Source organism: Prionailurus viverrinus, chromosome B3 (genome assembly GCF_022837055.1).
Source record: "Prionailurus viverrinus isolate Anna chromosome B3, UM_Priviv_1.0, whole genome shotgun sequence".
Taxonomy (NCBI): domain Eukaryota; kingdom Metazoa; phylum Chordata; class Mammalia; order Carnivora; family Felidae; genus Prionailurus; species Prionailurus viverrinus.
The window spans coordinates 28,709,265-28,736,552 of record NC_062566.1 but is presented as its reverse complement, the minus strand read 5'-3'; the positions used below and the strand labels follow the sequence as shown (position 1 = coordinate 28,736,552).

Here is a 27,288-nt window from a genome sequence, read left to right as displayed (position 1 = left end):
ATATAGCAAGTGGTAACAGAGTTGGAGCAGACACTAGGACCAATTAATTGATGTTTCTCTTCAGTAAAAGTATCCCTCTTAAAACCCATTGAATTTAGGTGATTTACTTTGGCATGTCTAGTAAAGAATTTTAGGCTTAAACATAATCTTTGTATGAAGTCCTTACTTTATTAGTAACCATAGAAAAATAATATTTGTGGCATAAATGTAGTTAGTCTCTTGGAATTCACCTCTAAGATGTTTTAAGATATCTAAGAAATAATTTAATTCTATAAAAATAACTACCTTATTCAAACTCTTCCTAATAATTACTATATACAAAGTCTTTGTCAACAGTATTACATATTTTAACATATTGAAGGTTTTTCATTGTTTTTCTCTGAGGTTTCTATGTATCTCTGTAGAGGCCCATTTGAAGGGAACTAATTTGTGCACATGTACAAGTGCTTAGAAAAGAGGTTTTAAAAGAAAGTAATTAAGTACTCTTAGAGAAATAGAACAGAATGGAAATAATTTCGTAGGTAAGGTGTTGAGTTGAATTTCCAAGTTCTCAAGTTAGATCATAGCTCTAATGCTAACTATTTGACTTTACATAGTAAATTATTAAATCTCACTGGGTTGGAGTTCTTTTTATCTTTCAAATGAGTTGGATAAGATATTTTTTCAAGTCTCTACTATTCTGAGGATTGTATAATTTCCTTCTTTAAATCACAATCTTAATTTGAGCATTTAAAAAAACAAACAACATTAATATTAAAAATACATTAAATTCATGTTTTGACCATTTTATTATTGGTCTCTAACAGATTCTCTTTACCAGTTGACATTTGTATGGTTCATAAAAGTTTCTGTGAAATAATACTGAAACCCAAGGAATTTGTCCCAGATCATTCAGGGTTTCCTTATTTCCTGGCATTTCTCTTCCTGCTCTGTATAACCAGATCTTCTGTAGTTTAAATCTTAAATGTAATTTGAGTACTGAAACTAGCTGCTTACAAATATCCGCTATAACTTTCTCAGTGCCCTTGGTATTGTCTAACTGTCTCAACAAATTAGAATAAAAACCATGACTGGAGATTTGCATAGTAAATTTTGCTTACACTTGTAACTAGAAGGCCTGCTATTTACTTACTCATTTTTTTCAACACACCAGGCGCTATTCTAAGTGTTAGAAACACAATGGAGAATCAAGGCATAATGCCTGCCTCATGTAATTTATAGGTTAGCTAGATGGAAAAGTAAAATGACATATTCAGAAAGAATGGTAAGCACTTTAGTAGGACATGATACTGTGGGAACATGTTGAAGAGAGACACCTAACCCAGTTTTAGATAAGGGAGAATTGCCCACTGAAATTGACCTCTGAAATAACCTCTGGAAGTGTGATAGTTAGGTGAGCCATCAAAATGTGGCAATACAGAAGCCAAAGGAAGAGAATGTACTTGTAAGAAACATTGCTAAAATCTTCAGAGAAAAGAATTGAAGAGTGACTTTGGAATTAACAACATGAAGTTTACTGATGATACTGGAAAGTTAAATTTAAGTGTTGTGGTAGGATGGAAAACCATACTGCATGACCTGAAGAGTCATTGATTTGAAGGTGGGGAAGGAAGTAGAGGCAATAAATATGAACAAATTGCTCTTTAAAGGAAGTCTGGCTACGGAAGTGATAGGACAAAAAAACAAACCGCAACATGGTTTGGAAAGTAAGTTAAAGATTGTTATGGAAACTGTGCCAAGCGTTATGAAAAATACAGTGTAATAAAACTAGGACTTTTTTTTCCATAATATTTAGACTAATATATAAAGATAATTTTAACCTTTTCAGTTTTGCAAGTAAATGTCACCTGAGACTCCATTAAAGCTTTAATTGGATGATTTTTTTTTTTTACCTCTGTTGTACAACTCCCATGTTTCAATTTCCACTGCTGTCTTCAAACACTGATACTTGCCTTTTATTTAGTATATTTCTTCAATACCTTTATCCTTCCAGAAAGCAACTTTAGCTTTATAGTGCCATATGCAAACAAATTTTTTAAACAAATGCTTTGGTTGCGTAGGTTATAGCAGTTTGGAGTAACCATCGTGGGTGATCTCTCCTTTAAAAACGGTTTCCAGGGGCGCCTGGGTGGCGCAGTCGGTTAAGCGTCCGACTTCAGCCAGGTCACGATCTCGCGGTCTGTGAGTTCGAGCCCCGCGTCAGGCTCTGGGCTGATGGCTCAGAGCCTGGAGCCTGTTTCCGATTCTGTGTCTCCCTCTCTCTCTGCCCCTCCCCCGTTCATGCTCTGTCTCTCTCTGTCCCAAAAAAATAAATAAACGTTGAAAAAAAAAAAAAAACAAAAAAAAAAACGGTTTCCAGAGACTCACAGGCACTTTAAAATTCATAAATGCCCCCATCCCCCAACCCCTTGTGTTGGGGCCAATTCAGGGGTTTCTTAGCCCTGGCAACATTCACTTTATAATAATGTTGCTTTGGGGGCGCCTGGGTGGCGCAGTCGGTTAAGCGTCCGACTTCAGCCAGGTCACGATCTCGCGGTCCGTGAGTTCGAGCCGCGCGTCGGGCTCTGGGCTGATGGCTCAGAGCCTGGAGCCTGTTTCCGATTCTGTGTCTCCCTCTCTCTCTGCCCCTCCCCCGTTCATGCTATGTCTCTCTCTGTCCCAAAAATAAATAAACGTTGAAAAAAAAAATTAAAAAAAAAATAATAATGTTGCTTTGAATTAGAGCATAAGATCTATCTTTATTAACTCTCCCACTCTACTAGGAAGTATACTTTGAGCTATGATATCTCATTTTTAAGTAAATAATTTGTATATTCTAAGAATCAGATATGTTAAAGGTAATTTTGAAGATTATAAGGATAGTCCACTCTCTCATCCCTTACCCCCTCACTCTGAATCTTTGTGCTGGGAACACTGAAAACATCTGATCTAAGTCCAACCCTGTATTCCTTTTTAACTGATTCCATTTTATAGATGAGGGAACTGATGCCCTGATTATTCAGTTTTTGTAAACATAATGGCTTTAACTTTAGAGATTATTTGTCCAACTTCTGATGGAGGAAAGATAATTCTTAATGTACTTACTGCTGTTTGACATTAGTTGCCAAGTATGTAAAATGGCAGGGATAAATAAACCCTTTAAGAGTGTATTCTGAGTCAGATTTATTTATGATATACACAGGGATAAGTTTGATAAGATCCCTTGAGTCAGGGAAAGGTTGAGGGACCCAAGTAGATAATAAGCACGAGATAGTAAAGGAATAGAGATACGTGAAAGTAGGAGGAGGGAAAGGGAAATGCAACAGAATGATGATACTCAGATATATCCATAATGATGACACTGCTCTTGAGCACAGTAAATGCGTTTATGCCACAGGTTAGTTTTTGTTTTATCTTTAGACGTGTGTGTGATTTATTTTCTAATTTATCTTGTTTAGCATTGTTTAGCATCTAATTAAAATGTTTAGTATCTAATAAAAAAAATATATTGAAAAGAAGCCTTTAAAGAATAAAAAGCTTTCTTTATATCTTATAATGATCCCTGGTCCAGAAGTTTCAAAGGTAGAGATGTTACTTGCAGTGATCACTTAGTAACCATTGTGACCTTCAGTCTCTCATTCTCAAGGATTCTTATTTGAAAAAAGAAAACATATGAGGATGCATGTGTGTTTTTAAGTTATGAATATAACATTTTAGAGTTGTTGATCTTTTACTCTGCTATATTTGTCCTTTATAGAATGCTCCTTCTCATTGTAGCCTTGAAAATCATATGCTCTCCATTAGTGATCAGGCAACAAATTAGCGCCAGATCTCCTTTAGCAGTGGGGAGTAATGAGAATAGATTCTTTTGTTTGTTTCCAGATTTTTTTTTTTAATGTATGAGAATACTGATTTCCGAAATATTTACCTTCACTTCCTCTGTGAATGAGTCAGAATAATTGTCAGTCAGAATAGCACTGTATTTTAAACTGGGTAAATATTTTCTGTCTTTTAGGACACTGATAGATTTTTTTTCCCCCCATGTCTGCTTCTGGGCATTCTTTATATAGTTGATACGCCATAGTGTAGAATTTTGCATCTTGACTATTGGTATCTTATGTCATAAGCAACATCAGAAATTTCATGAGCACTTTTCAAATAACAGCTAATTAGAAAATGGAATGGAATTCAAAATATTATGTGAGCCACAAAAAGAATAAAAGAGCTAGAAGTAAACTTGGCAAGAAATGTGAAAGCTCTCTTATGAAGAAAACTTGAAATACTAACAGAGATAAAAAGATGACTTGAGTGTCTGGAAAAATAGAATAATAGTAAAATATTGAGAAAAAAATAACAACTAGATTGATGGGGACAGGGAGGAACTAGTCCTACCTAATAGAATAGTCAGTGCAGTGGAACAAGATAGAGTCAAATATGTGTGAGAATTTGGTGTATTATAAAAGGGGGCATTTCAAATCAGGTGGGTTCAGAAAATGGCATTGGAACAACTTGGTTGGTATCTGGAGTAGAATCTTAAATTTCTTCCTAACTCCTTGTATTAAAGTTAATTGATTTAGAAGCCAGAAATTGTAAAAGTAATACACTTTGCTACATATCAATAAGTAGAGAGCTTCTGCATGACAAAACGGGAACATTCAGATTCGAAACTGAAAAATATTTGCCACACCTATAAATGGTCAATTTTCTAAGTAGGTGAAAATCCCCACTAAATCATTGGGGGGGGGGGGGGGACCCAGTGGAAAAATGGGAAAAATAGGTGAAGAGAGTGCACAGAAAAAGAAATGTAGAGCCTTAAATCTTTTTTCAAATGCTTAAACTTCACTCATAATAAAATAAAATCAAAATTGATGAAGATAATTCATTTTCACCAGTCAGATTTGCAGAGATCAGGGAATTTGATACTATGTTGACATGGGTATTGTAAAACCAGGTTCTCTTGAACAGTATAAATTGCTACAACCTCTTTGAATGAAGTGTGGTAATAATCTATTAAAGTGTAAATGTGTACCTTTTATAATGTCACTTGTAAAAATTTGTCCCAAGGTGAATTTGCATGATCACAATAATGTGTGTATGTGTGTGTGTGTATGTATGTATGTATGTGTGTGTATATATATATATATATATATATATATATATATATAGCCAATGCAGTAGCATGGCAGCAAAAAAAAAAAGAAGGTCTAAATGTCCTTTAATTGTGGACTGTTTAAATAAATTATGGTACCTTCATACAGAATGTAGAAAGAGGTGGACCCACGTGTACTAATGTAGAACCACATAAGAAACCTATTAAATAATAATAAACCAAGATGCAGAAGAGAGTGTGTGTTACTCTTTGTGTGTGTGTGTATACCTGTGTACATTAGAACATCTCTGAAAGAATATGTAAAATAATGGTAATAGTCATTACTTTTAGGTAGAGAAGTAGAGGAAAAGTATAAGAATAAAGGAGACTTATTTTCAACATAAATTCATACTGTTAAATAATTGTTTTTGACCATGAGCCTATATTACCTATTCACTTAAAAATAATTTCAAGTAAATATTATAACATATTCTTAGTGACCATTTGTCTTTTTACAATACTGTCCTCAAGACACTAAAGTACTTGCTTAATATTGCATTATAGAAAATAATATACTTCTTATAACCATCCCTCAAATTAATAGTATTTCAACTCATGTAAGTAATACAAGATTAGACCAAAATGTTACTATTATTCTTAGCTATCTGAATAATCTTTCTGGTTTCCATAAGATTTTGATTATCTTCGTAAGCAACATTCCATGCAACTCTATGAAGTCCTATATTTGTGTAAAATTTTTGGTAACAGTTTTGAGATAATAACTCACATACGATACAGTTCACTTACTTAAAGTGATTTTTAAGGGTGCCTGGGTGGCTCAGGTCATGATTTTGCAGTAGACGACTTCAAGCCCCGCAAAATAGGATAGGTCTCCTTTATCTCTGAGCTGTCAGCACAGAGCCTGGAGCCTGCTTTGGATTCTGTGTCTCCCTCTCTCTCTGCCCCTCCCCACTCATGCTCTGTCTCTCTCTGTCTCAAAAATAAACAAACAGTAAAGAAAAAAAAAATTTTAAGTGCTTTTTAGTATAGTTGCAGAGTTGTTGCAGTCACTATCACAGTAAACTTTAGAATATTTTCATCACCCTGAAAAGAAATCTCATATCCTTTTACAGTCACTTCCCTCCCTGCCGCCTGCCACCCAACCCTTGGCAACCACTAATCTACTCTGTGAATTTGCCTATTCTGGACCTTTTGTATACATGTGAATCAAACAGTATGTGGTCTTTAGTGGCTAGCTTCTTTTTATTCAGCATAATGTTTTCAGTCTCATGTGCATTATACCATATATCAGTACTTCAGTCCTTTTTATGCTTGGATAATATTCTTTCAAATGGATATTCCACATTTTGTTACCCATTCGGCAATTGATGGACATTAGGGTTGTGTCAACTTGGGGCTACTATGGAAAATCCTGCTCTGAATATTTGTATACAAGTTTTGTGTGGAGCTATGTTTTCAGTTCTTCTGGCTATATACCTAGGGGTGGAATTGCTGGGTCATGAGTAACTCTGTGTTTAATTATTTGAGAAACTGCCACAGTGTTTTCCAAAGTTCCTGCACCATTTTACATTCTCACCAGCAGTGTATGAAGATTCTGATTTCTCCACATCCTTGCCAACACTTGTTATTATGTGTCTTCTTGAATACAGCTGTTTTAGTGGGTGTTAAGTAGTGTCTGATGGCTGTGGATTTTGAGCATGTTTTCATATGCTTATTGGTACATGATATATTCTTATATTTAGTACAAACTTGTCTGCCTTTCCTAAAAATTACAATTATCGACTATAGATGCATTTCTCATTGATTATTTTGTGTTAAATGTATTTGCATGTCTAGATTTTACCACCAAGTTTATTTTAGGAGTCCATCTAGTCTTGTCAAATGGAAAATTTTAGCCAGTATGAGAAATGTGACCTAATAGAGCCTTATTGGGTCACTATGTATAGTGATTTTTCTGGCAATATCTTTTAAAAGTGCATGTATTATTTTTGTTGCAGTATTTCACTGGCCTTGAATGTGGACATAAGTTTTGTATGCAGTGCTGGAGCGAATATTTAACTACCAAAATAATGGAGGAAGGCATGGGACAGGTAAAGATGTCAATTTGATTTTCATTTTTTGTTGAATTTTCTACAGTGTTTAGACTCTTGCACATATATGAACAGGTAAAGCATTCTGGATTATGAATTGCATGAGGAACTACTTTCTCTATTGAGATAAAAGATAATTGAGGCTTTTTTTTCCTATTTATAATGTGACAATCCATTTAAAGGTACAGTCCAGGTATGTTTTCTCCACGGCATTAATATGTGTATATGTCAGGCTGAACTTGTTGAGCAATTTTGTCAGGTCTCTTGCTTGTGCCTTTCAAGTTTTATATTGAAAAACCAATTATTCAGGTCAGCAGTTCTAGTTACATTATGGTGATAAATACACACATACATTTCCTTTAATGGAAAGGGAACAATTAAGATCCTATAAATGTTAAGGTATTCTCAACCTAGTGCCTGGCGATGGTAAGCATTCAGTAAATATTTGTTGAATGAAGACATAGTTTAAATTTCAATCTTTTTCAGACTATTTCGTGCCCTGCTCATGGTTGTGATATCTTAGTGGATGACAACACAGTTATGTAAGTATTTCTGATAGATATTGCATGTTGAATATTGGTTAGTTGGTTAAACCAAATTATTTTTTTGCTCAAACCTCAAAGGAGGTGAAATTTTTAGTCTGAAGAGACTTTCTAATCCACATTCCTTCATAGTAGAAAAGCTCATTTCTAACTTGGGTAAATGCCCAGACACTATTCTTGTAAATATATGGCAAAATACTAGGCAATATGTGATAGCTGCATTTCAGTAATCCTTGGTGTTGGAAAATAGGATATGTCCATTGAGGTCCTCTGCCAAGATGGAGGTAACAGGGAAGGGGATTTGTTGTGATATAGTATTTGTGCAGGTTAAAGAGGAACAGGAGTGGACACACTTTAATGTTGGTATGACACTTACTAAAAGAGAAAAAGAAGGAAGAAGGATTTGGTAGGAAGAGACTCAGACTGTGGGGCAGGTGTGAGAGTCTGTAGCAGCCCTGTGGGGAATTCTACCACATAGATTGCCCATACATGAACACTTCAGGAAGCAGAAATGGCTGAGCCCCGGTCCCCTTCCAGGCTCTGTCATTCACTGGGAGCTACCCAGGGAGAGTGTGGCCTCATTTGGAACACTGCTCCCAAAGGTGCTGCATTTGGAGGTTGTTGGCTAACTCTTCTTGTGAAAGGTTCTCTTTTTGAAGGGAGAAATAAACTTAAAGAAACAAGTATAGTGTTTAGTCCTGAACCTGGGGTAGAATCCTGAGTCTGTGCTATTACATAGCCTGAGGCTACTTAATTGACTTCACTTTAGGAAGATAAACAGATTGAGGGCCTGAACTGTCTTGCAAAAAATTGTGTAGTTAGTAGTGGATAATTGCCTATATAGAAAGGTAGGTTTGTGTTTAAACTTTGGGATTTGAAGGTAATAAAAGTAAAAGCAGCCATGGACTTTAATGAGCAAATTTCTTAACCTGTCTAATAAAGCCTTAAATTGACTTAGCCAGCAGTTTATAAAGCTCACTGGTTCTACTTTATTAACCTCAACCTACTTTGGTTTACTAAAACATATGTACTGTTGCTTGTTGTCAGCTCTGTGTTAATACTGCCTCTATCTTGAATTGAATTTTTACCTTACTGTTTTAAGCTAGCAAAAATCAGTTATATATCATCTTGAGGTATCACCATCCTTCCAGTTGTCTTTATCTTGTCCCCTGATACTTTCTGATTTGTAATTTTTCATCAATACATCAGCTTCAGCAATACATTTCATCAGTATAGGTCACTGTATCTCTTATCTCTTCCACAAACATTTACTGGGAGCATTAAGATACATTTCCTTCCCAGATCACCTGGGTGGTTTAGTTGGTTAAGCGTCCATCTGACTCTTGGTTTTTGGCTCAGATCATGATCTCATGGTTGTGAGATCGAGCCCCACATCAGATCCCTGTGCATGGAGCCTGCTTGGGATTGTCTCTCTCTCTGCCTCTCCCCTGCTCGCTTGCTCCCTGTCTCAAATAAATAACTTAAAACTTTTTTTGAAGGTGCATTTCCTTTGCCCAGTAGGATCATAGTGATAAAATGCAGAGTTTAAGTTTTATATATAAAGGCATGTATAAAGTACAGTTAGAAGCAAATTATTCCACCTGAAGAGATTAGGAAGACTTAAGAAGTAATATAAATGGGGTAAAAATGTGGATTGAGGGAGTGGAGGGTAATGGGGGTTAAAGAAAAAATACCAATATTTTAAAAAATAGTTCATGAACTTCTCTATTAAGTATTCTGTGGTGGCTAGAGAGTAGTAGATTGTTAGTGATGAGGATAAAAGACCTTGACAGTTGATGAGTTTTGTCATAGAAGATTGTTAAGACTCTGATAACAAGATTTACATTTTTAGAAATGTATTGAGGAAGCACCTGGCTGGCTCAGTTGGAATGGGAGGTGAGTTCGAGGCCCAGGTTGGGTATAGAGGTTACTAAAAATAAATAAACTTAGGGAAAAAAAAAAAGAAATACAATTTTAGTATAGTGAAGGATGGTTTAGAGTGGGGAGGCATTTGGGCAGGGAGATGTGACCATGAATTTATGAAATTTTGTGACATTTTTTTTTAGAGGGGAATGGAATAAATATTTTCAACACATAAAACAATGTGGCTAATATCACAAGGGCTCTTATAAATCAAGAAGATGATAATCCTATGGAAAACAGTTCACAATGAAAGAAATTTTAATGCTAATAAATAATAGCTATCATCATGCCTAGTTACATAAATGTAAATCAAAATTTGATGCCCTAGTTTTAAAAAGTTGTGGTTTTTGTTTTTACATTTCGGATTGGTAAGGATTAAAGAATTTGGTAATACGTAATGTGAGTGAGAGTATACTACAGTAGAGAATGTAAACTGTTGCAACCTTTTTGTAATGCAATTTGGCAATTTCTACAAATGTATATACTCTTTGCCCTTTCATGCAATAGTATCATTTTGAATATGTCATTCTACTGCCTTCTTGCCTCCATTGTTTCTAATAAGTCAGCTGTTAATCATATTGTTCCCTATTTGCTACTTTTTAAGATTTGCTGTGTCTTTAGCTTAAGGGAATTCAGCAATGAATTCCTGCGTCGGGCTCCTGATATCATAAAGCCTGTTTGGGATTCTCTCCCTATCTCTTTGTCCTTCCCCTCTCAAAATAAACTATAAAAAAAGGACAGCTTGGAGAATACTTAGAAGAGCATGTTAATAGCGATATCAGCTAGGGGTTTGGGGATTAGGAAGAGGGATTTTTATTGTTCACCTTATACAGTTGTATACTGTTGGTATATAATTCCATTTTCTTTCTTAGAAATAAATATTGTAGAATTTAAGATTATTTTAATGAAATGAGAGAACGTGTTTAAGTGTTTAATCTTAAATAATAAATGAAATATGCTTAATAATTTTTCTCTTAGTATGAAAGAAATAGACTCCTTCACAGTCATGGTATTATCATTTTTAAATTTCCAATTTGATAGGTTAAAAAAATAGTTTAATCTGAATTCATCTCATTTGGAACTTGAATTGAACCTGAAACTGGATTCTTTTCTTGAAGACACATTCTCATATAAACTTCTCAAGTTGAAGCTAGCATTCCGCCTCCTCCCCCCCCCCCCCCCCCCATGTGTGCCTCATGGTCAGGAAGTGAAGTTATTGTCCCCCTTAGCTTCAGATGTTATATTCAGATTGGTCTCTACTTCAGTTTAAAATCCATATAGACCTTGAGTCTTGTGTTACTCAGCTATGTTGTAGTCCTTTCTACTTTTATTTGCTTGACTTCTTGGTCGCACCCACTTAATTATTCATAGTATTCACAACTTACTGTCTTTCTCCCAAAGTTTGCTGTCATCAGTGTGATTTCAGTGTCTCTACGTATAGTCTGTTATTCTATACCCTGACCCTGTGGTTCTCATAGTGTAATCCCCCCAACCAGCAGCATCAGCATCACCTAGGAACTTGCTAAAAATGCACATTCTCAGGCCCAGATCCAGACTTACCTCTGGGGATGGGGCCCCCGCAATCTCAACAAGCTCTCCTAGTGTAGTTTGAGAACTTAAGCATACATCAGCATACTGCCATAGCCTCTCGTTTTCCTGTTGTACTCATTTCCAGTAAAATCCCCTTTACTCCAGCACCAACTCCTAAGGCTACCAACCTAGGCCTACTCCACATCTACTCTAATTGACTTGGCAAAATCATCTTTTTCTGCCTCTTCTAAAATATTGCTCTTTGGGTTTCTGGGTTTCTTCATACTTTATACACTCTCCTTGGTCATACATTGGAAATTCCCAGATTTATATGTCCAGGTCAGCTCTATCTTTTGAGGACACACATATTCCACTACCTGTCAGGCATGTTCATATGTATATTCCTCAGGCTTTACCTTCTCCAACTCCCCTACCACCGCCACCGCCACCGCCACCAAACTCATTCTTCTGGCTGCTTAGTATCAAAGAATGGTACCACTAGGTGTAAAAGACTTGCCTAAATTAGAATCCTGATCATATCCCTGATTCATTTTTCTTCCACATTTCCTAGAGTGTTCCTTACACCAAATTCATTCCTACATCGCAGTTAGTCTTAAATCCGTCCATTTCCCCCAGTTCCTACTGACATTGACCTGATACAGGCTGTCATCTTCTCTTAGCTGGGAATCTGTGATTGGTTCCTCAGTGATTCTCTTATACTATATCATCACTTTTCAATTTGTTATTTCCATTCTGTATCGCTTACCTGTGCAGCTTCATCTTTGCCTTGCCTTTTCTCACATTCTCTTTTCTAGTGGTGTGGAACTTGGCGTCTTGAAAGTACTGTGCATTTTATTTGCATTTGGTTTAGTTTGACTTTTAGTTTTTCTCTAATGTCTCTTGACTGATATGCAGTACTCTTTACTGTTTTGCTCTTTAGTTCTGTTAATCCGTTCATCCTCTTAGTCTCCTTCAGGTCTCAGCTTACTGATTTGCATTTTGGTTTGGGCAAGTATCCTACGTGTTCCTTAACTCCCCCATATTTTCCTTAATATACATTTTTGTAATTGCCTATGTTCATATCTATATTCTTTCTTAGACTATAAACTGTATGATTCCAGGTCCACTATTTGTGTTCACTAAATGCTTGTTTCCATTCAGGAGGTGATCTTAATAATTAAAACTAGTTACTTAGTAGATTCAATTTTTTATTCCACAGCAGTGTGTATATAATAGGCATGTATCTTTGAATCCGTAACTGGAGGTGTATTTTTCTCTCTTGCACTTATAAGCACGTGTCATCATTTTAGCCTTTAGTCATGGATTTGTGATAGGATACCATCAAGGCTGTTTGGCTAAGTGGGTCTCTGTTATACAATGGCCTCATATAGTTATACTTCCACAGTCAGGAGGGTAACAGTATACTCTGAGAATTTTTCTTTGTCCCAGGATTTGTCCTTTATGTTTTCATGAGATTAATGTAAGTTACTTCTCTAAATTATTTACCACTTGAGACCAAATAAATACTCATCTGTTTCTATTCATCTTAGCACATGTGGGTTTTTGTTGTTGTTGTTGTTTTTTAATATAGTTGTTTAGGGCCTAAGTTTCTTTTCTGTGTGCAGTTTCTCTATTCTTCTTAGGGGTGGTAAAGGTAAACTTGTATCTATTAAGTCTTTAAATACCTTCAAGTAGGGACACCTGGGTGGCTCAGTCAAGTAAGCATCCGACTCTTGATTTTGGCCCGGTTCAGACTCTAGGCAGCTGCTTGGGATATTCTCTCTCTCTGTCTCTCTCTGTCTCTCTCTGTCTCTCTCTGTCTCTCTCTCTCTCTCTCTCTCTCTCTCTCCCCTTCCCCTACTCGCATGCACACTTTCTCTCAAAATAAATAAACTTAAAAAAAAAAAAAAAACACCTTTAAGTAATACTATTTAGTCTCATCTTGAGTAATAATTAATAGTGCCAACACACATCTGGAATGTGATGTTCTAATTCAACATCCTAAGATATCACTAAAAAAATTTTTATGATTTATTTTCATATATGGAGGTTTTAGAAACAGACAAGCAGAGGTGGTGACAGGAACTCATTGCTATTCACTTCTAGCAAAATTATGCCAAATGCTTTTACTTTAAGCTTTAGCTGATACATAAGATTTTTTTAAAAATGAATTTTAGGATCACGGTATAGATAATGCCTACCTCTATTGGCTAATTTCCCATCTGTCTGAAAAGGGCAGAAAATTTTCTTTTGGGAAATGAGTTGTTTTAAATTAGATAGTATAATTTAAATGCTGTTTTGCAATTATTTCCTGTTCCATCAACTGTAAGCACTAGATCTTAACTCCATATTACATAAGGTTAGGAAATTGATGCCTCTGCACTTTCGCCTTTATCTCTTTCACCTCCTAATTTCTGTTAGACATGTAATTACTTTATATTGCCAACTTTATAGTTATTTTTTCTTTTCTGAGACAGATTCTTTCATATTTTGCCAACAAGTTTATTCAGAAAATAAACCAGTACTTTTCTAATATTACAGCTATGTAAATATTACTTAAAACCAAGTAGTTGAATGGATCCAGAAAGAAGTAAATATAATCCTCTAAGTCATGCTTCTCCGGGAAGAATATCCAGACATCAAAGTCAGATGGTTAATTTTTATATTCTAATAGTTTCTTAAAGGTCACAAATACAGTTGTGAACCTGTCTAGACCCTTAAGTGAAGCCATACAGTTTGAACTGCCTGAGGAAGGAGAAAAACTAAACAATGATATGTGTTAATCTTAGTACAATAAGCATCTCATCTTTTACAGAGGAAAAGTACAGTAGGCTGAGTTTGCTATATGTTGCTTTTTATTTTACTTTAGTAAGTTCTAAAGTATATTGACTAAAATATGTAAAGTACATTAACTTTAAAAGTATGTGTGTTTTATTAACTACCCAAACAAGATAGAGGTACCCAGAATGTTCATTCTTGTGCCCCTTACCAGACAGTATCTATCTCAGCCTTGTTCCCGGTCATGATTTTTGTGACCATCAGTTAGTTTTTTCCTGTTCTTGAGCCTCTTTAAAAAAATTTTTATAATGTTTAATTTATTTTTGAAAGAGAGAGAGAGAGAGAGTGAGAGAGAGAGTGGGGGAGGGGGAGGGGAGAGGGGCAGAGAGAGAGGGAGACACGGAATCTGAAGCAGGCTCCAGGCTCTGAGTTGTCAGCACAGAGCCTGACGAGGGGCTCCAGTGCACAAGCCATGAGATCGTGACCTGTGCCAAAGTTGGATGTTTAACCGACTGAGCCACCTAGGTGCCCCTTGAGCCTCTTTTAAATGGGATCATGTAGCATGTATTGTTCTTGTGAGTGTGTATCTGTTTCATTTAACATAATGTCTTTCAGATATGTATTCAACATATCTATATATTTTTATGTTTGTTTGGGTTTTCTTGTTATTACTAAAGATAGATAGTAATTTCATTCTTAGAATGATGATAGACATTTGGAGTTTTTTGGTTTGTTTGCTTGGTTTTGACTGTTGTGAAACGGTTACAAAGAATATTCTTAGATGTGTGTTTTGGTGAACATGCACTGATTTTTTAAATTAATTTATTTATTTTGAGAGAGACAGACAGTGTGAGCAGGAGAGGGGCAGAGAGGGAGGGAGAGAGACCGAATCCCAAGCAGGCTCTGTGCCATCAGCATGGAGCCCAGTGTGGGGCTTGAACTCACAAAATTGTGAGATCATGACCTGAGCTGAAACCCAGAGTTGGATGCTCAACCGACTGAGCCACCTAGGTGCACCTGCACTGATTTCTCTTGAGTATGTACTCAGGAGTAAGGTTTTAACTTTAATATGTAACTTCCAGGTAGTTTTCCAAAGTATTTGTATATCTTTTTTTTTTTTTTTTTAATAAAGTGCCCATTCAAGTAACCTCAAATTTTGTTACTTTGTTTGTTCCTTTGTAAGAATTCTTTAAATATTCTGATATGGGTCTGTTGTTAGATATATATGTATTACACCTACTTTCCCTTATGTGTAGCTTCTCTTTTCTCTCAATGATTTTTGGTGAACAAAGTTTCCATTTTAATGGCATCTAACTCATCATTTTCCCTCATTTATAATTATTGCTACTTAAATCTTTTTTTAACCCCAAAGTTGTATCTGTTTTTAAGATAGTCCACAGAGACATTATGGAAAATGCTTTGATAACATGGCTTTAGAGTTGTGTGTCTCATAGTTGAATAAATTTAATGCCTCCCATTATTTCCCTACAGTGAAAGAGAAAAGCATTTTAGTATTCTAAAGTAGGAAATTTCATACAAAAGCTATAGAATACTATTTTAAAATACATGCTTAAGGGATCAGAGCTCAAGTTCGTACTGAAATAATTTCCTATTCTCATTGAAATGCAAAATGAAATAAGTTATCAAATTTTGGTAGTTCAAAAGGCAAAGTATATAGATAGTAAATTACTGATTATTATTTAAACTTTTGAAAATATTTTTGAACTGTAAATGTAAACTTAATAGATTGAAAGGAGGCACAGAAGAGTGTGGGACGGGTGCATGAGGCTGATTGTGTAGGGCTTTATAGATCATTATAAGATCGTTGGCTTTTATTCTGAGATAGAGCCATGAGAGGATTCTGAGCAGAGGAGTGATGTGGTCAGAGAGGGTTGTTCCTACTGTTGGCATGAAAAAGAGACTAAGTAGGAGCAGGGAAATTGGGAGACTCTTGTAGCAGTCTGGGTGAGAGATGATGGTAGTTTGATCCACAATGGGAGCAGAGGAAGTAATGAGAAATAGTTGGATTTTAAATGTACTTTAAAGGTAAAGTCAGATACTGGAGTATAAGAGGAAGAGATGAGCCAGAGATTATAGTAAATCTTATATTTATTTTTAATGACCAGAAATTGAACAGATTTATTGTAAAGATGTTAGTCACATTATCATAACCCTACCAATCCAAATGTCCAACAGTAGAGGAAGATGGAATGTAATATAGTCATTAAAAAAGGTTTGGGTGGGGGGAGTACCTAACTTCAAGTTTTTATAAAAAAAATGATTTGTGGATTATTTTAATGTTTTGGAAAATGCCTATAATAATCTTAGTGAAGAAGCAAAGGTATAAAATTATTATATGTAGTACATTCTGTTTAAAATTACATATCATACATTTACCAAAAAAAGAGTAAAAAGTCCAGATTATTAAAATGTCAAGTGGTTATTCCTCTTGAGTGATAGAGTTACAGGTGATTTTTATTTCCTTCTTTATACTTGTCTATAATTGGTATGTCTGTCAGGAGAAAAAACCCATATTATAGAAAAATATTTTATCACTAATCCTGAATTGAAGCATAATGTTGATTTACTCATCGTGCTATATAAGCAGAAGGCATGGTTTACTACTTGGCACACTAAAAAAAAAAAAATTCTGGTGGATAGCTGTCCACTTATCTCTTTTGTAAAAACAGAATTATCCCAAAACTTAAGGGTACTTAAATGCATCTGACACTGTGCTTAGAATGTATAATGGGCTATCAGTAGAAGTCATTATGTTTACCTTCATAAAGAGTTGCCTTCCACCATGAGAGTTGGCATAATAACTATTTCCAACGTAAGTGATGGCAGCAGGTCTTTGCCAAGAGAGTTAGCTTATTAATAGCCAGGATAATGCTTGTCTTCTTGAGAGTGCTTTCTGAAGATCACTTTCTTACTTTTCTTTATCACAAGATAAACTATAACCTAATAACAGACCTAACTAATAACCTTGCCCTAGTAACTATGGCTGACCTTTGTTCTAACCAGGTAAGCTAGATCAGTTATAAGAAATCACTGGGGGTGCCCAGGTGGCTCAGTCCACTAAGCATCTTAACTCTTGATTTTGGCTCAGGTCCTGATCTCACAGTTCTTGAGATCAGAGCCTGCTTGGAATTCTCTCTCTCTCCCTCTCTCTCTGCTCCCCCCTAAATTAATAAACTTAAAAAAAATTGTTTGGGTTTGTCACATCAGAGAAGCATTGTGGTATAATAGAAATTAAAAATGGTAAATCAGGGCATCTGACTTTGGATCTCATTCTTATTTTTTTTTTAATTGATGTAAATTTCACATAACATATTTACCATTTTAACTATTTAAAGTATACAATTTAGTAAACATTAAAAAAAACGGGGAGCATTTGGGTGACTTAGGCAGTTAAGTGTCAGACTCAGGTCATGACCTCGTGGTTGGGAGAGTTCGAGCCCTGCATTGGGGTCTGTGCTGACAGCTTGGAACCTGAAGCCTGCTTCAGACTGTGTGTGTGTGTGTGTGTGTGTGTGTGTGTGTGTGTGTGTGTCTGTCTCAAAAAATAAATATAAACATTAAATAGTAATAAAGTATACTTATCATAATGTCATGCAACCATCATCACTATCTAATTCTAGAACATTTTCATCACCCCTAAAAGAATTCCCATATTCATTAAACAGTCACTCCTCATTCCCTCCTTCCCTTAGAACCTGACAATCACATATCTGTTTTCTGTCTGTACGGATTTGCTTATTCTGGAGATTTCATTTAAATGTCATAATGCATATGATCTTTTGTTTCTGGCTTCTTGCACTTAACATAATGTTTTCAAGGTTCATCCTTGTCACCCATGTTGGAGAATGTGTTAGTACTTGATTCCTTTTTATGGCTAAATAGTATTCCATTGTATGGATATTCCATATTTTGTTTCTTCATTCATCAGTTCTTGGACATTCGGGTTATTTCCATTTTTTGTGGAAACATTTGTTTTTTTTGGTTTTTTAATTTGAGATAGAGAGAGTGCATGTGCAAATAGGGTAAAGGGGCAGAGGGAGAGAAACAGAATCTCAGTCAGGGTCCACACTGAGTGTGGGATTGTGACCTGAGCTGAAATCAAGAGTTTGACACTCAACTGACTGAGCCACCCAGGTGCCTCCAAACATTTGTGTTTTTATTTGGAGATTTGTGTCAAGTTTTTTATTTGAACACCCATTTTTAATTTTCTTGGATACCTAGGAATAGAATTGCTGGGTCCTTTGGTAATTCTGTGTTTAGCGTTTTGAGGAATCACCAAATACACTAAGTATTTTTAGACCTCAGTTCTAGCATCTCTGAAATGTGGAGGTTTACTCATTTAGAAAATATTTATTGGGGTACCTGGGTGGCTCAATCGCTTAAGCGTCTAACTCTTGGTTTTGGCTCAGGTCATGATCTCTTGGTTTGTGAGTTCAAGCCCCATGTCGGGCTGTGCGCTGATGGTGCAGAGCCTGCTTGGGATTCTTTCTCCCTCTCTCTCTGCCTCTCCCCCACTCGTACTTTCTCTCTCTCTCTCTCTCTCTCTTAAAATAAACTTAAAAAAAAATTTCTTGAACACTTACTGTAGGCCAAGCAGTGTACTAGACACAAGGGATCCTTTTATGGAGTTTATTATTTGGTTGGGGATAAGAGAGCATAAAGGCAGATATTAAACACATTATACAGATAACTTTTTAATAAAAATTATGACAGATTTTATTAAGGGGGTATGTGTTAGGTGCCATGAGAGCTGCTGAGAGGGAACTGGTGTGGGTAATTGTCAGAAAAAGCCTCCTTTTTCTGTGAGTAACAATATTTCTTAGCTGAGTTAAAAAATAATAATAATATAGCATCTAATATTTATTGAGTGTTTACTATTTGCCAGGCACTGTTCTAGTTCACAACTCCTCATTTCTGCTATCCATTTCATAGATGAGTAAACTGAGAAATGGAGAGGTCAAAGAGCTTACCCTCATTTCATAGCTAGTAAGTTGTAAAACAGTATTCAAAGTTAGGCTGTTCCAATTCAGAGCCCACCACGATATTCTTCTTTCCTTTTAAAGAGAGGTAGCTGTATGCAAAAGCCCCTGAAGAAGGGCAATACTCACCAGAATTCTGTTCCAATACTCACCAAATTCTGTTGACAGAATACCGATGTGACAGGAGTACGCTGAAAGAGGAACAGTACAGGGTGGGGTCTTGTGGAAGGCAAGCAGTGCCATAGAAGCTCAAGAATTTGATGGGGCCAGATTATACAAAACCTTTTTGTTTGTTTAAAATATTTAATGAGGTTAGACTGTGTTTGCGTTTGATAGTTTTTACTGGTTTTGTCAGTGGTTAACTCTTTCTGTTTTAACTATTTTCTTTAAACACGGGAATGTTTACCATTAAGACTAATAAAACTTAAGTTTCAGGATGGGTTACTATGAGTTCTAGAAATTGTTGCGAATATATAAAGTGTTCTAGGTGCATAATGGAAGCCACTGGGGTGCCTGGGTGGCGCAGTCGGTTAAGCGTCCGACTTCAGCCAGGTCACGATCTCGCGGTCCGTGGGTTCGAGCCCCGCGTCAGGCTCTGGGCTGATGGCTCAGAGCCTGGAGCCTGTTTCCAATTCTGTGTCTCTATCTGTCTCTGCCCCTCCCCCGTTCATGCTCTGTCTCTCTCTGTCCCAAAAATAAATAAACGTTGAAAAAAAAAAATTAAAAAAAAAATAAAAAAATAAAAAAAAAAAGTGTTCTAGGTGCATAATGGAAGCCACGTTGCAGTCAGTAAACATTTCTGGTAAATTACTAACAGATCTCAGAAGAAGGCCCTTCAATTTATATATAGCAAAACCTGGATCCATTTCTTAACATTCCTGTCAGCATCTCTTATTTCACACACTGATTTTTGGGAGGGGTCTGAAGGAAGCTGGCTGAGAATTGCTGTCCTAAGGCAAGATATCAGAGTAAGAATACTCTGAAAAGGGCCTAAAGTTGGCAATAGTTACTCTGTCATCAGACTGTAATAAAGTGGGTAAAAATGGACTTTCGTGTATAGGAAACATGGGAATCGGGGGTCTACCAAAATAAAACTACAGAAACTTGGAGATTGTTGTCTTGATTTCTACAGTTACATTTGTTGATAGTCTATATGCATTTGAGTATATTCAGTTTAGGGTAGTTTTTAGAGCTGCAGCATTGAAATTTTATTTTGTAAATGTGGAAAAATACTCCTGGCTGAAAACATCCTAATAAACTATTTTTATTCTTGTTCTCAGGCGCCTGATCACAGATTCGAAAGTTAAATTAAAGTATCAACATTTAATAACAAATAGCTTTGTAGAGGTAAGTGATTTCTCTTCAGGTTACCTTTTTAAATAAGCGGAATTATTTATTAATAAAATATTTTTTCTTGTATGAAATTCTCTTGATAGTAAGAAAGACCTTTACCATAAATTTAGATTATGGATTTCATTCATGAAGCATACCTAACCCGTATTCTCAAAAGAGTGTGACAGACCAATAAGTGGGTGTCTCTTTATAGATCTAGAGCTGTGGTGATCAAATTATTTTTACAGTATTCTTCCTTTATCCCTAGCAAAAAATTGTAGCTGACTGTTAATGATGACTTGTTTAATCATGTCTGGCAGTTTAACCTTGCTATATCTCTGCTTGTTTTAGCTCCTGTTACCAATAAACTTTAATAAAGAGAGCTATAGTTACTTGTTTTTACCAAATGTCTTTCTTTTATCAGAAACAGGTCAGCAAACTATGGCCTGCCTGTTTTGGTAAATATTTATTTGGATGAGCCCATTTGTTCTATGACTCCTTTAGTGCCACAGTGGCAGATAGAGTAGTTGCACAGAGGCCCTTTTTGACCCTCCCAGACAAAAATCTTTACTCTCCGGCTCTTTATGGAAGACGTTTGCCAGCCTCTGTATAAGATCATCAGTGTAAATTGGTATTTTAGTTCTACATAGTAATATTTATTTCACTTAGGGATTAAACTGAAGGTCAGATCTTCTAGAAAACAGCATATTTTAGGAATAACATATTTTTTAAATAGTAAACTTGAATTCCGGTGTAGAGTGTTACTTGAACCCTGTTTTGTTTCCTGATAAAAAAAAATACCCAAAGGTTTTACTTTTTTTTTTTTTAAGAACTAAAATGCAATCTTTACCATGGTTTAGGAACTGACTTTTGTTCATAGAAGACTTTTTTTATGGTCAAAGAAAGAAATTACATGTATATTCTGTAACATCTGAACACCTTCCCTGGGGCACTTTGCTGGTCCTGTCAATAGAGCATGCGACTCTTGATCTCGGGGTTGTGAGTTTGAACCCCATGAAGGGCATGGAGATTACTTAAAAAAAAATAATAAGTAAAAAGGGGGAGAGGCCCCTGGCTGGCTCAGTCATGCAAGCGTATGCAACTCTTGATCTTGGGGTTGTGAGTTCGAGTCCCCATGTTGGATGTAGAGATTACTTAAAAAAATAATAAAATCTTTAAATACCTTCCCTCCTTCCCTGAGTAGGAGTTCATCTTGTTTCCTTACATCTTTGAAAATTACCCTGAAGTAGAACCATAAACAAATCAATGTTTCTTAATAAAATGGGTAATTATTTAAAAAAAATTTTTTTTAACGTTTATTTATTATTGAGAGGCAGAGACAGAGCATGAGCAGGGGAGGGGCAGAGAGAGGAGGAGACAGAGAATCCAAAGCAGGCTCTAGGCTCTGAGCTGTCAGCACAAAGCTTGATGCAGGGCTTGAACTCATGAACCGTGAGATCATGACCTGAGCTGAAGTCAGATGCTCAACCGACTGAGCCACCCAGGTGCCCCAAATGGGTAATTATTTTAAAGTTTGTGGGTAGGATTTTGAAGATAGAACCATATTTTATAAAACCAAGTCTCTGAGAGATCTTGGAAAAACTGTGCATCTGAGAGCATTACTGTAGAAGACTCCTAAATATTGGAGGCAGGCTTTTATATGCTTCTGTCATCATCCCTGTCTTTGGCCCCCACACTAGGGAAGCATTGTAAATAATTGCTTGTTGTGCTAGGAAATCTTACATCGTGATTTAATTTGCCATCGTTTTTTATTTTCTAACTTGGGTTTCAGTGCAATCGACTGTTGAAGTGGTGTCCTGCCCCAGATTGCCACCATGTTGTTAAAGTCCAATATCCTGATGCTAAACCTGTTCGCTGCAAATGTGGGCGCCAGTTTTGGTAAGCAAGTGATTCACTAAATTGAAATAGTACACATAGCTGTTCTGTTTATTCTTGGTAGAAAAATAATAGAATTTTTTTTTTTTTTTTTTACCTCAGGGAGGGAGGTGGGTGATGTTGGTTTAAGATAGTGTATATTTCTTTTAAATAAGAATTAGATTAAAAGGTCGCATCTTCAGTAATTTTTTCTTTCCTAGTTGCTCTTTTTTCTTATGGGAAAAGAAGCAGCTATAATCACATTTTCTTGTGTGCTCTGCTGGAACTAGTATATGAGCAAACTTGTAGATCTGGGGTAAGAACTTAGTTCGTCTCATTTCTGATGGACTATTTATTTTGTCAAGGTATATTTGGTTCCTTTATGGCTCTTGCTCTGTTTTCTAGTTATCTCTTAGGAAATAAAATAAACAGGATTATTTTTCCTTTACTCTGACAAGTTAAATCTTACTTCTAGAAAGAAAATATGCCTTGATAAATTTGGAAAGATAAAACATGTTTGATTACATGTGCGTTTTCACCAAAAGTTTTCCTGTGGCTTCTCTGGCCCCACCTTTCCTGGTAACCTTGGTTCTTGGAGTGTATAGCATGCTCTTTTGGTCTTTGAATTCTAGATTTGACTTAACAGAGAATTTCCAATACAGCATATTCATGTTAGAAAGTTAAGATAATTTTCCATTTCCTTGGTGGATCTTTTAGGAACAAGAAACCCATCAAACCAAGTAGCTCTAAGAGCTAGCAGATAGACATTATATTGGTATTCCATACCATTCTTTTTTTTTTCTCTGCAAGCAACTATAGAGTTAGACTTATACGTCGTTAATACTAAATATTTCCAAAAAGAGCAGGTAACCTCACAGAGATTAAATATGTGTGAAATACATGCTATTTTGGTAAAAAAATTAAATATACATTCTAATGTAGAATTTACCCTGTAAATAAGACGTGGAGTCTGATTTCATATGTATTTTAAAACATATTTTTAGTATGAAGTATCTTGTATACAGACCAAAATATAGAGAATAACAGCAGTGAATACTTAGTAGCTACTAACCCAGTTTTAAGCAAAGTATTTTGTTTTTGTTAAGAAATCTGTCAAATGAATGACAGATTCATTTGACACTCCTTTGTTCCCTTCTCCATCCCATTCGCCATCTTCTTTTCCAGAAGTAACCATTATATTTGACTTCATTTAAATTGATAGCACTTTGTTCCTCTCATTTACAAAGGATTTTTGGCATTCCTGGAAAAAATCAGCCATTCAGCAGGGGTTTTGTTTTTTTTTTATAAGCATTTGAATTTATTCTTAATTTATACTTTATTTTAGCAAATGTATACACCACATGTGCCTAGAAAACAGAAAGGCATGAACAATTCATGTGTTCTTAGAGAGTGTTTAGCCACACTCTTGTTTTACACCTTGCTTGGTAAACTTTTTCTCTACAAGACTGAGGTTCATTTGTTTGTGTCATGCAAAGATGTGACCTGTTTGCTCCACTGTGCATTAGGATTAAATTATATAATTCTTCATTTGGGGTGTTAAGTAAGAGATTTAATATATACTGATGAAACATTGGTTGAAATTTAAGTTTAAATTAGTGAAAATTATTTGTTTGGTTTCAATTGAAGAATGTTTACAGCATGGAACTATACATTTTCAAAACTATCAGAAAAATACAGATCTCACTAAACTCAATTTTTTGTCTTAACAGTTTGGTGGCTAGAGAGTCCTTTCTTAGGAAGTTGTCATCATAGCATGTCTTCACGGCTATAATCATTTCTTCATTTCTCGCACGCACCACAATACATGCTGTTATAATGCTAAATTCTAAATAATCTGTAGAATAATATGAACTTGCCTCATGCTCTTGTATTTGCTAGTCTTTAAAAACAGTGAAACCACTGAGGAACTATAAAGCATGAAATGGGTTTGTTTGTGTACTGACTTACAGTAGGTAGGACTTAATTCTTTTAACTCTTCTATCACTTAACAGCTTTAACTGTGGAGAAAATTGGCACGATCCTGTTAAATGTAAGGTGAGTTTGTCTGGCATTTTCATTTTTTAAATAATACAATAGAGCAGTTCTAAGACTTGATGACTGAAAACTGGGGCCCACAACTTTGTTATCCATTTGTAGATAGAAAATTGTATTTTTTTCCTTTTTATTTCAAATGATCGTCACAAGTATTCATAAAGCATTCCTTACAAATAAATCAGCTCCTGATAATTATCAGGATTAACAGTGGTTAAGGCACCTCCCTGAGCAGACTTTGTAATTTACGAAGGGGAATAATACATCTTGGAGCCGGGCTTCTCATCAAGCTCTAGGTTCCTCACTTGGCTTCAGCCAGAGAAAATCCTCCTTTGGTTGATTTTATATACACTGGATATGAGAACTACCAGAGTCCCTTGGTTTAAAAGGAATTAAATCCAGTGATAATCTTGTCCTTTGCCTTTTAAATGTAAGCTTGACTGTATTTAAATGTTGAAGTAATTTGCTATCCTTTCTCTTAAGTCTTTTGTTGTACCCTAACAGTTGTTGTTTTCAAACAGTGGTTAAAGAAATGGATTAAAAAGTGTGATGATGACAGTGAGACCTCTAACTGGATTGCAGCCAACACAAAGGTTGGTATTTCCCTTCAGTAAACTCTTGGTAATGAAACTGTGATAAGCATAGGAGCTTTGGCATTAGCAAAACAAGTAAGTTTCCTAATTAGGGACGGGAACTTGTTTTACCTTTTCCTCAGTTCAGATTTGGGGGTTTTTGGGTTGTTTTGGGGATTTGGGTTTTGGTTGTGTTTTTCCAGAATGATTGCCGATTTTTAGTGTTTGAGTTTATTTTATTGAGCACTATACTGCAGTATAGTACTCTTCTTTGGAAATTTTTGTCCATTAGGACACAGTTTCCTATAGAAGAAGAAGCTGACAGTTTTTCTACCTGAGAGTTTGATGATGCTTTTTTATATTGTTATTACCTGCCTTTTAGTATATAGGGTTTATTCCACCTAGCTTGGTTTTATTAGGCAAATTTACATTTCTGCCTTTAAAAACTCCCAGGGTTTGGTGTGCTTGGCTGGCTGTCAGTAGAACACACAACTCTTGATCTTGGGGTCGTGAGTTCAAGCCCCATGTTGAGTTTAGAGGTTACTAAAAATAAAATAAACCTTAAAAAAAATTCCAGGGTTTAACTTTTAAGGAGTCGTTTTTTTTTTTCTTTCTTTTTAAGATTTTATTTTTAAGTAATCTTTACACCAAATGTGGAGCTTGAACTCAAAACCCTGTGTTCAAGGGTCACATGCTGTACTGACTGAGCCAGCCAGGTGCCCCTCCTTACGGAGTCATTCTTTAGAGCAGTATTGAGAGTAACTGACTAATAACTTTTTTTTATGTAGCTGCACTGGACTTAACATGTTTGACATCTTTAACATGTTAAATTGCTAAAATATGATTTAAGAGACTTGACTCCTGAGAAATAGAGATTTGGGGGATAATAGGGGTATCCCTTGGTTTTTTGTTTTTATTTTTAAGGTACATTATTGCTCATGATATTAGTTTCAGGATACTAGTTTCAAGATTGTTCATGTCTTTATGACCATGGACCAGTTCTTTAACCCTAGACAGATGTTTTGTCTTGCAAATGAAAGTTGTTTTGAACACCCTTCTTTTTTAGCACTAAGTAATAAGCATACATTTGAATCCCAGCTGTGTACCCAGCAATCTCTTAGTAGAAATTGTATAAATAGCCAGTCTTTATTTAATTCAGCCTTATAGCCTATCTATATTGGAAGTGGCTTGCCCTTGATTATAGGGTTATTCATGGGCTATTCATTTTTAGTATTGTCTTAGATGATGCTTAATGAATACTGAGTTGTTTGACCAGCGTTAGAGCTTTCCATCACTCAATCACAGGACAATTAGAAGAATAAGGAGTGTTTAGGTGCCCCTGGGTGGCTCAGTTGTTTAGGGTCTTTGTCTCAGGTCATGATCTTGTGGTTCATGGCTTCAGGCCCCACATCTGGCTCTGTACTGACAGCTCAGAGCCTGGAGCCTACTTTGGATTTTGTGTCTCCCTTTCTCTCTCCCTTTCTCCCTCCCCTGCTCTTGCTCTGTCTCTCTCTGTCTCTCAAAAATAAATAAATGTTAAAAAAAAAAAAAAAAGATTAAAAAAAAAAGATGTATCATGCAATTAAAAGATTTGTTTTATTGGGGATGGGGGACTAAAACATTAAGCACTTTTAACCATACACGTAGTAATACTAGTTTTACAGGAGGTAAAACATTTGTTCATGTAAATACACTCTCCAATATCATCTAGAAATAATTATTGAGTACTCCTGTATACCACATACTGTTTGCTCTCATTGTTTTATATGCATTAACTCATAATCGTTATAGTGATCCTATTCCTATTTTCCTTTGTCAGATGAATAACTAAGGAAGAGAAAAATAATAAAAACACTAGTCTGAGATCACACAGGTAGCAATGGTAGAGTCAGGATTCAAACCCAAGCAATTTGGCCTTAAGAATAAGGTCAGTGGGATTGGTAAGACTGATAAATTCTTTTTGTGGCTACTGAGTCTCCCAACTTTCTTCTGTCAAATACACTTGTTTTACTTATTTACTTGTTGTTGTTGTTTTTAAGTACACTCTACCCCCAATAGGGAGCTTGAAATCACAACCCAGAGATCAAGAGTTTCATGCTCCACTGACTGAGCCAGTCGAATGCCCCTCAAATACCCTTGTTTTAAATTCTTTTCACTGTGGTCCATTTACAACTGTGCTACAGAGATCATGGCTTTTTCCAAGTCTGTGTCATATTCTTGGTTGCCAGTGAGCTAAAGTTATTACCCTACAGCAGATCTACTGCTTTTTTCCTTTTGGAAAATCCACAGAATCAAACATTAATTTTAATAAAACTATGAATAAGATATAAAGGTTCTATTTCCCTGCATTAGTTTGATGCCTGTAACTCCCATAAGGGGGGGAGTATCACCCATTATATTACTGATAATCCTTATAGTGATTCACAATTTGACCTTTGTGAAATAACACTACCCTGCCCATAAGCTATAGTAATTTTAAATAGGTCAATGTGGTAACTTCTAATT

At 35.8% G+C, this 27,288-nt stretch overlaps 1 protein-coding gene across 1 annotated transcript in view; it reads left to right on the top strand.

Annotated features, from left to right (window-relative positions):
• Window positions 1-27,288, top strand: part of ARIH1 (ariadne RBR E3 ubiquitin protein ligase 1) — a 124,666-nt gene that overhangs the window by 75,152 nt on the left and 22,226 nt on the right. Inside the window, exons 4-9 of the mRNA XM_047862377.1 lie at window positions 7,087-7,179; window positions 7,666-7,721; window positions 20,233-20,299; window positions 22,077-22,183; window positions 24,172-24,214; window positions 24,733-24,804. Coding sequence (XP_047718333.1) covers window positions 7,087-7,179; window positions 7,666-7,721; window positions 20,233-20,299; window positions 22,077-22,183; window positions 24,172-24,214; window positions 24,733-24,804 — 438 coding nt within the window. The remainder of the gene's footprint in view (window positions 1-7,086; window positions 7,180-7,665; window positions 7,722-20,232; window positions 20,300-22,076; window positions 22,184-24,171; window positions 24,215-24,732; window positions 24,805-27,288) is intronic.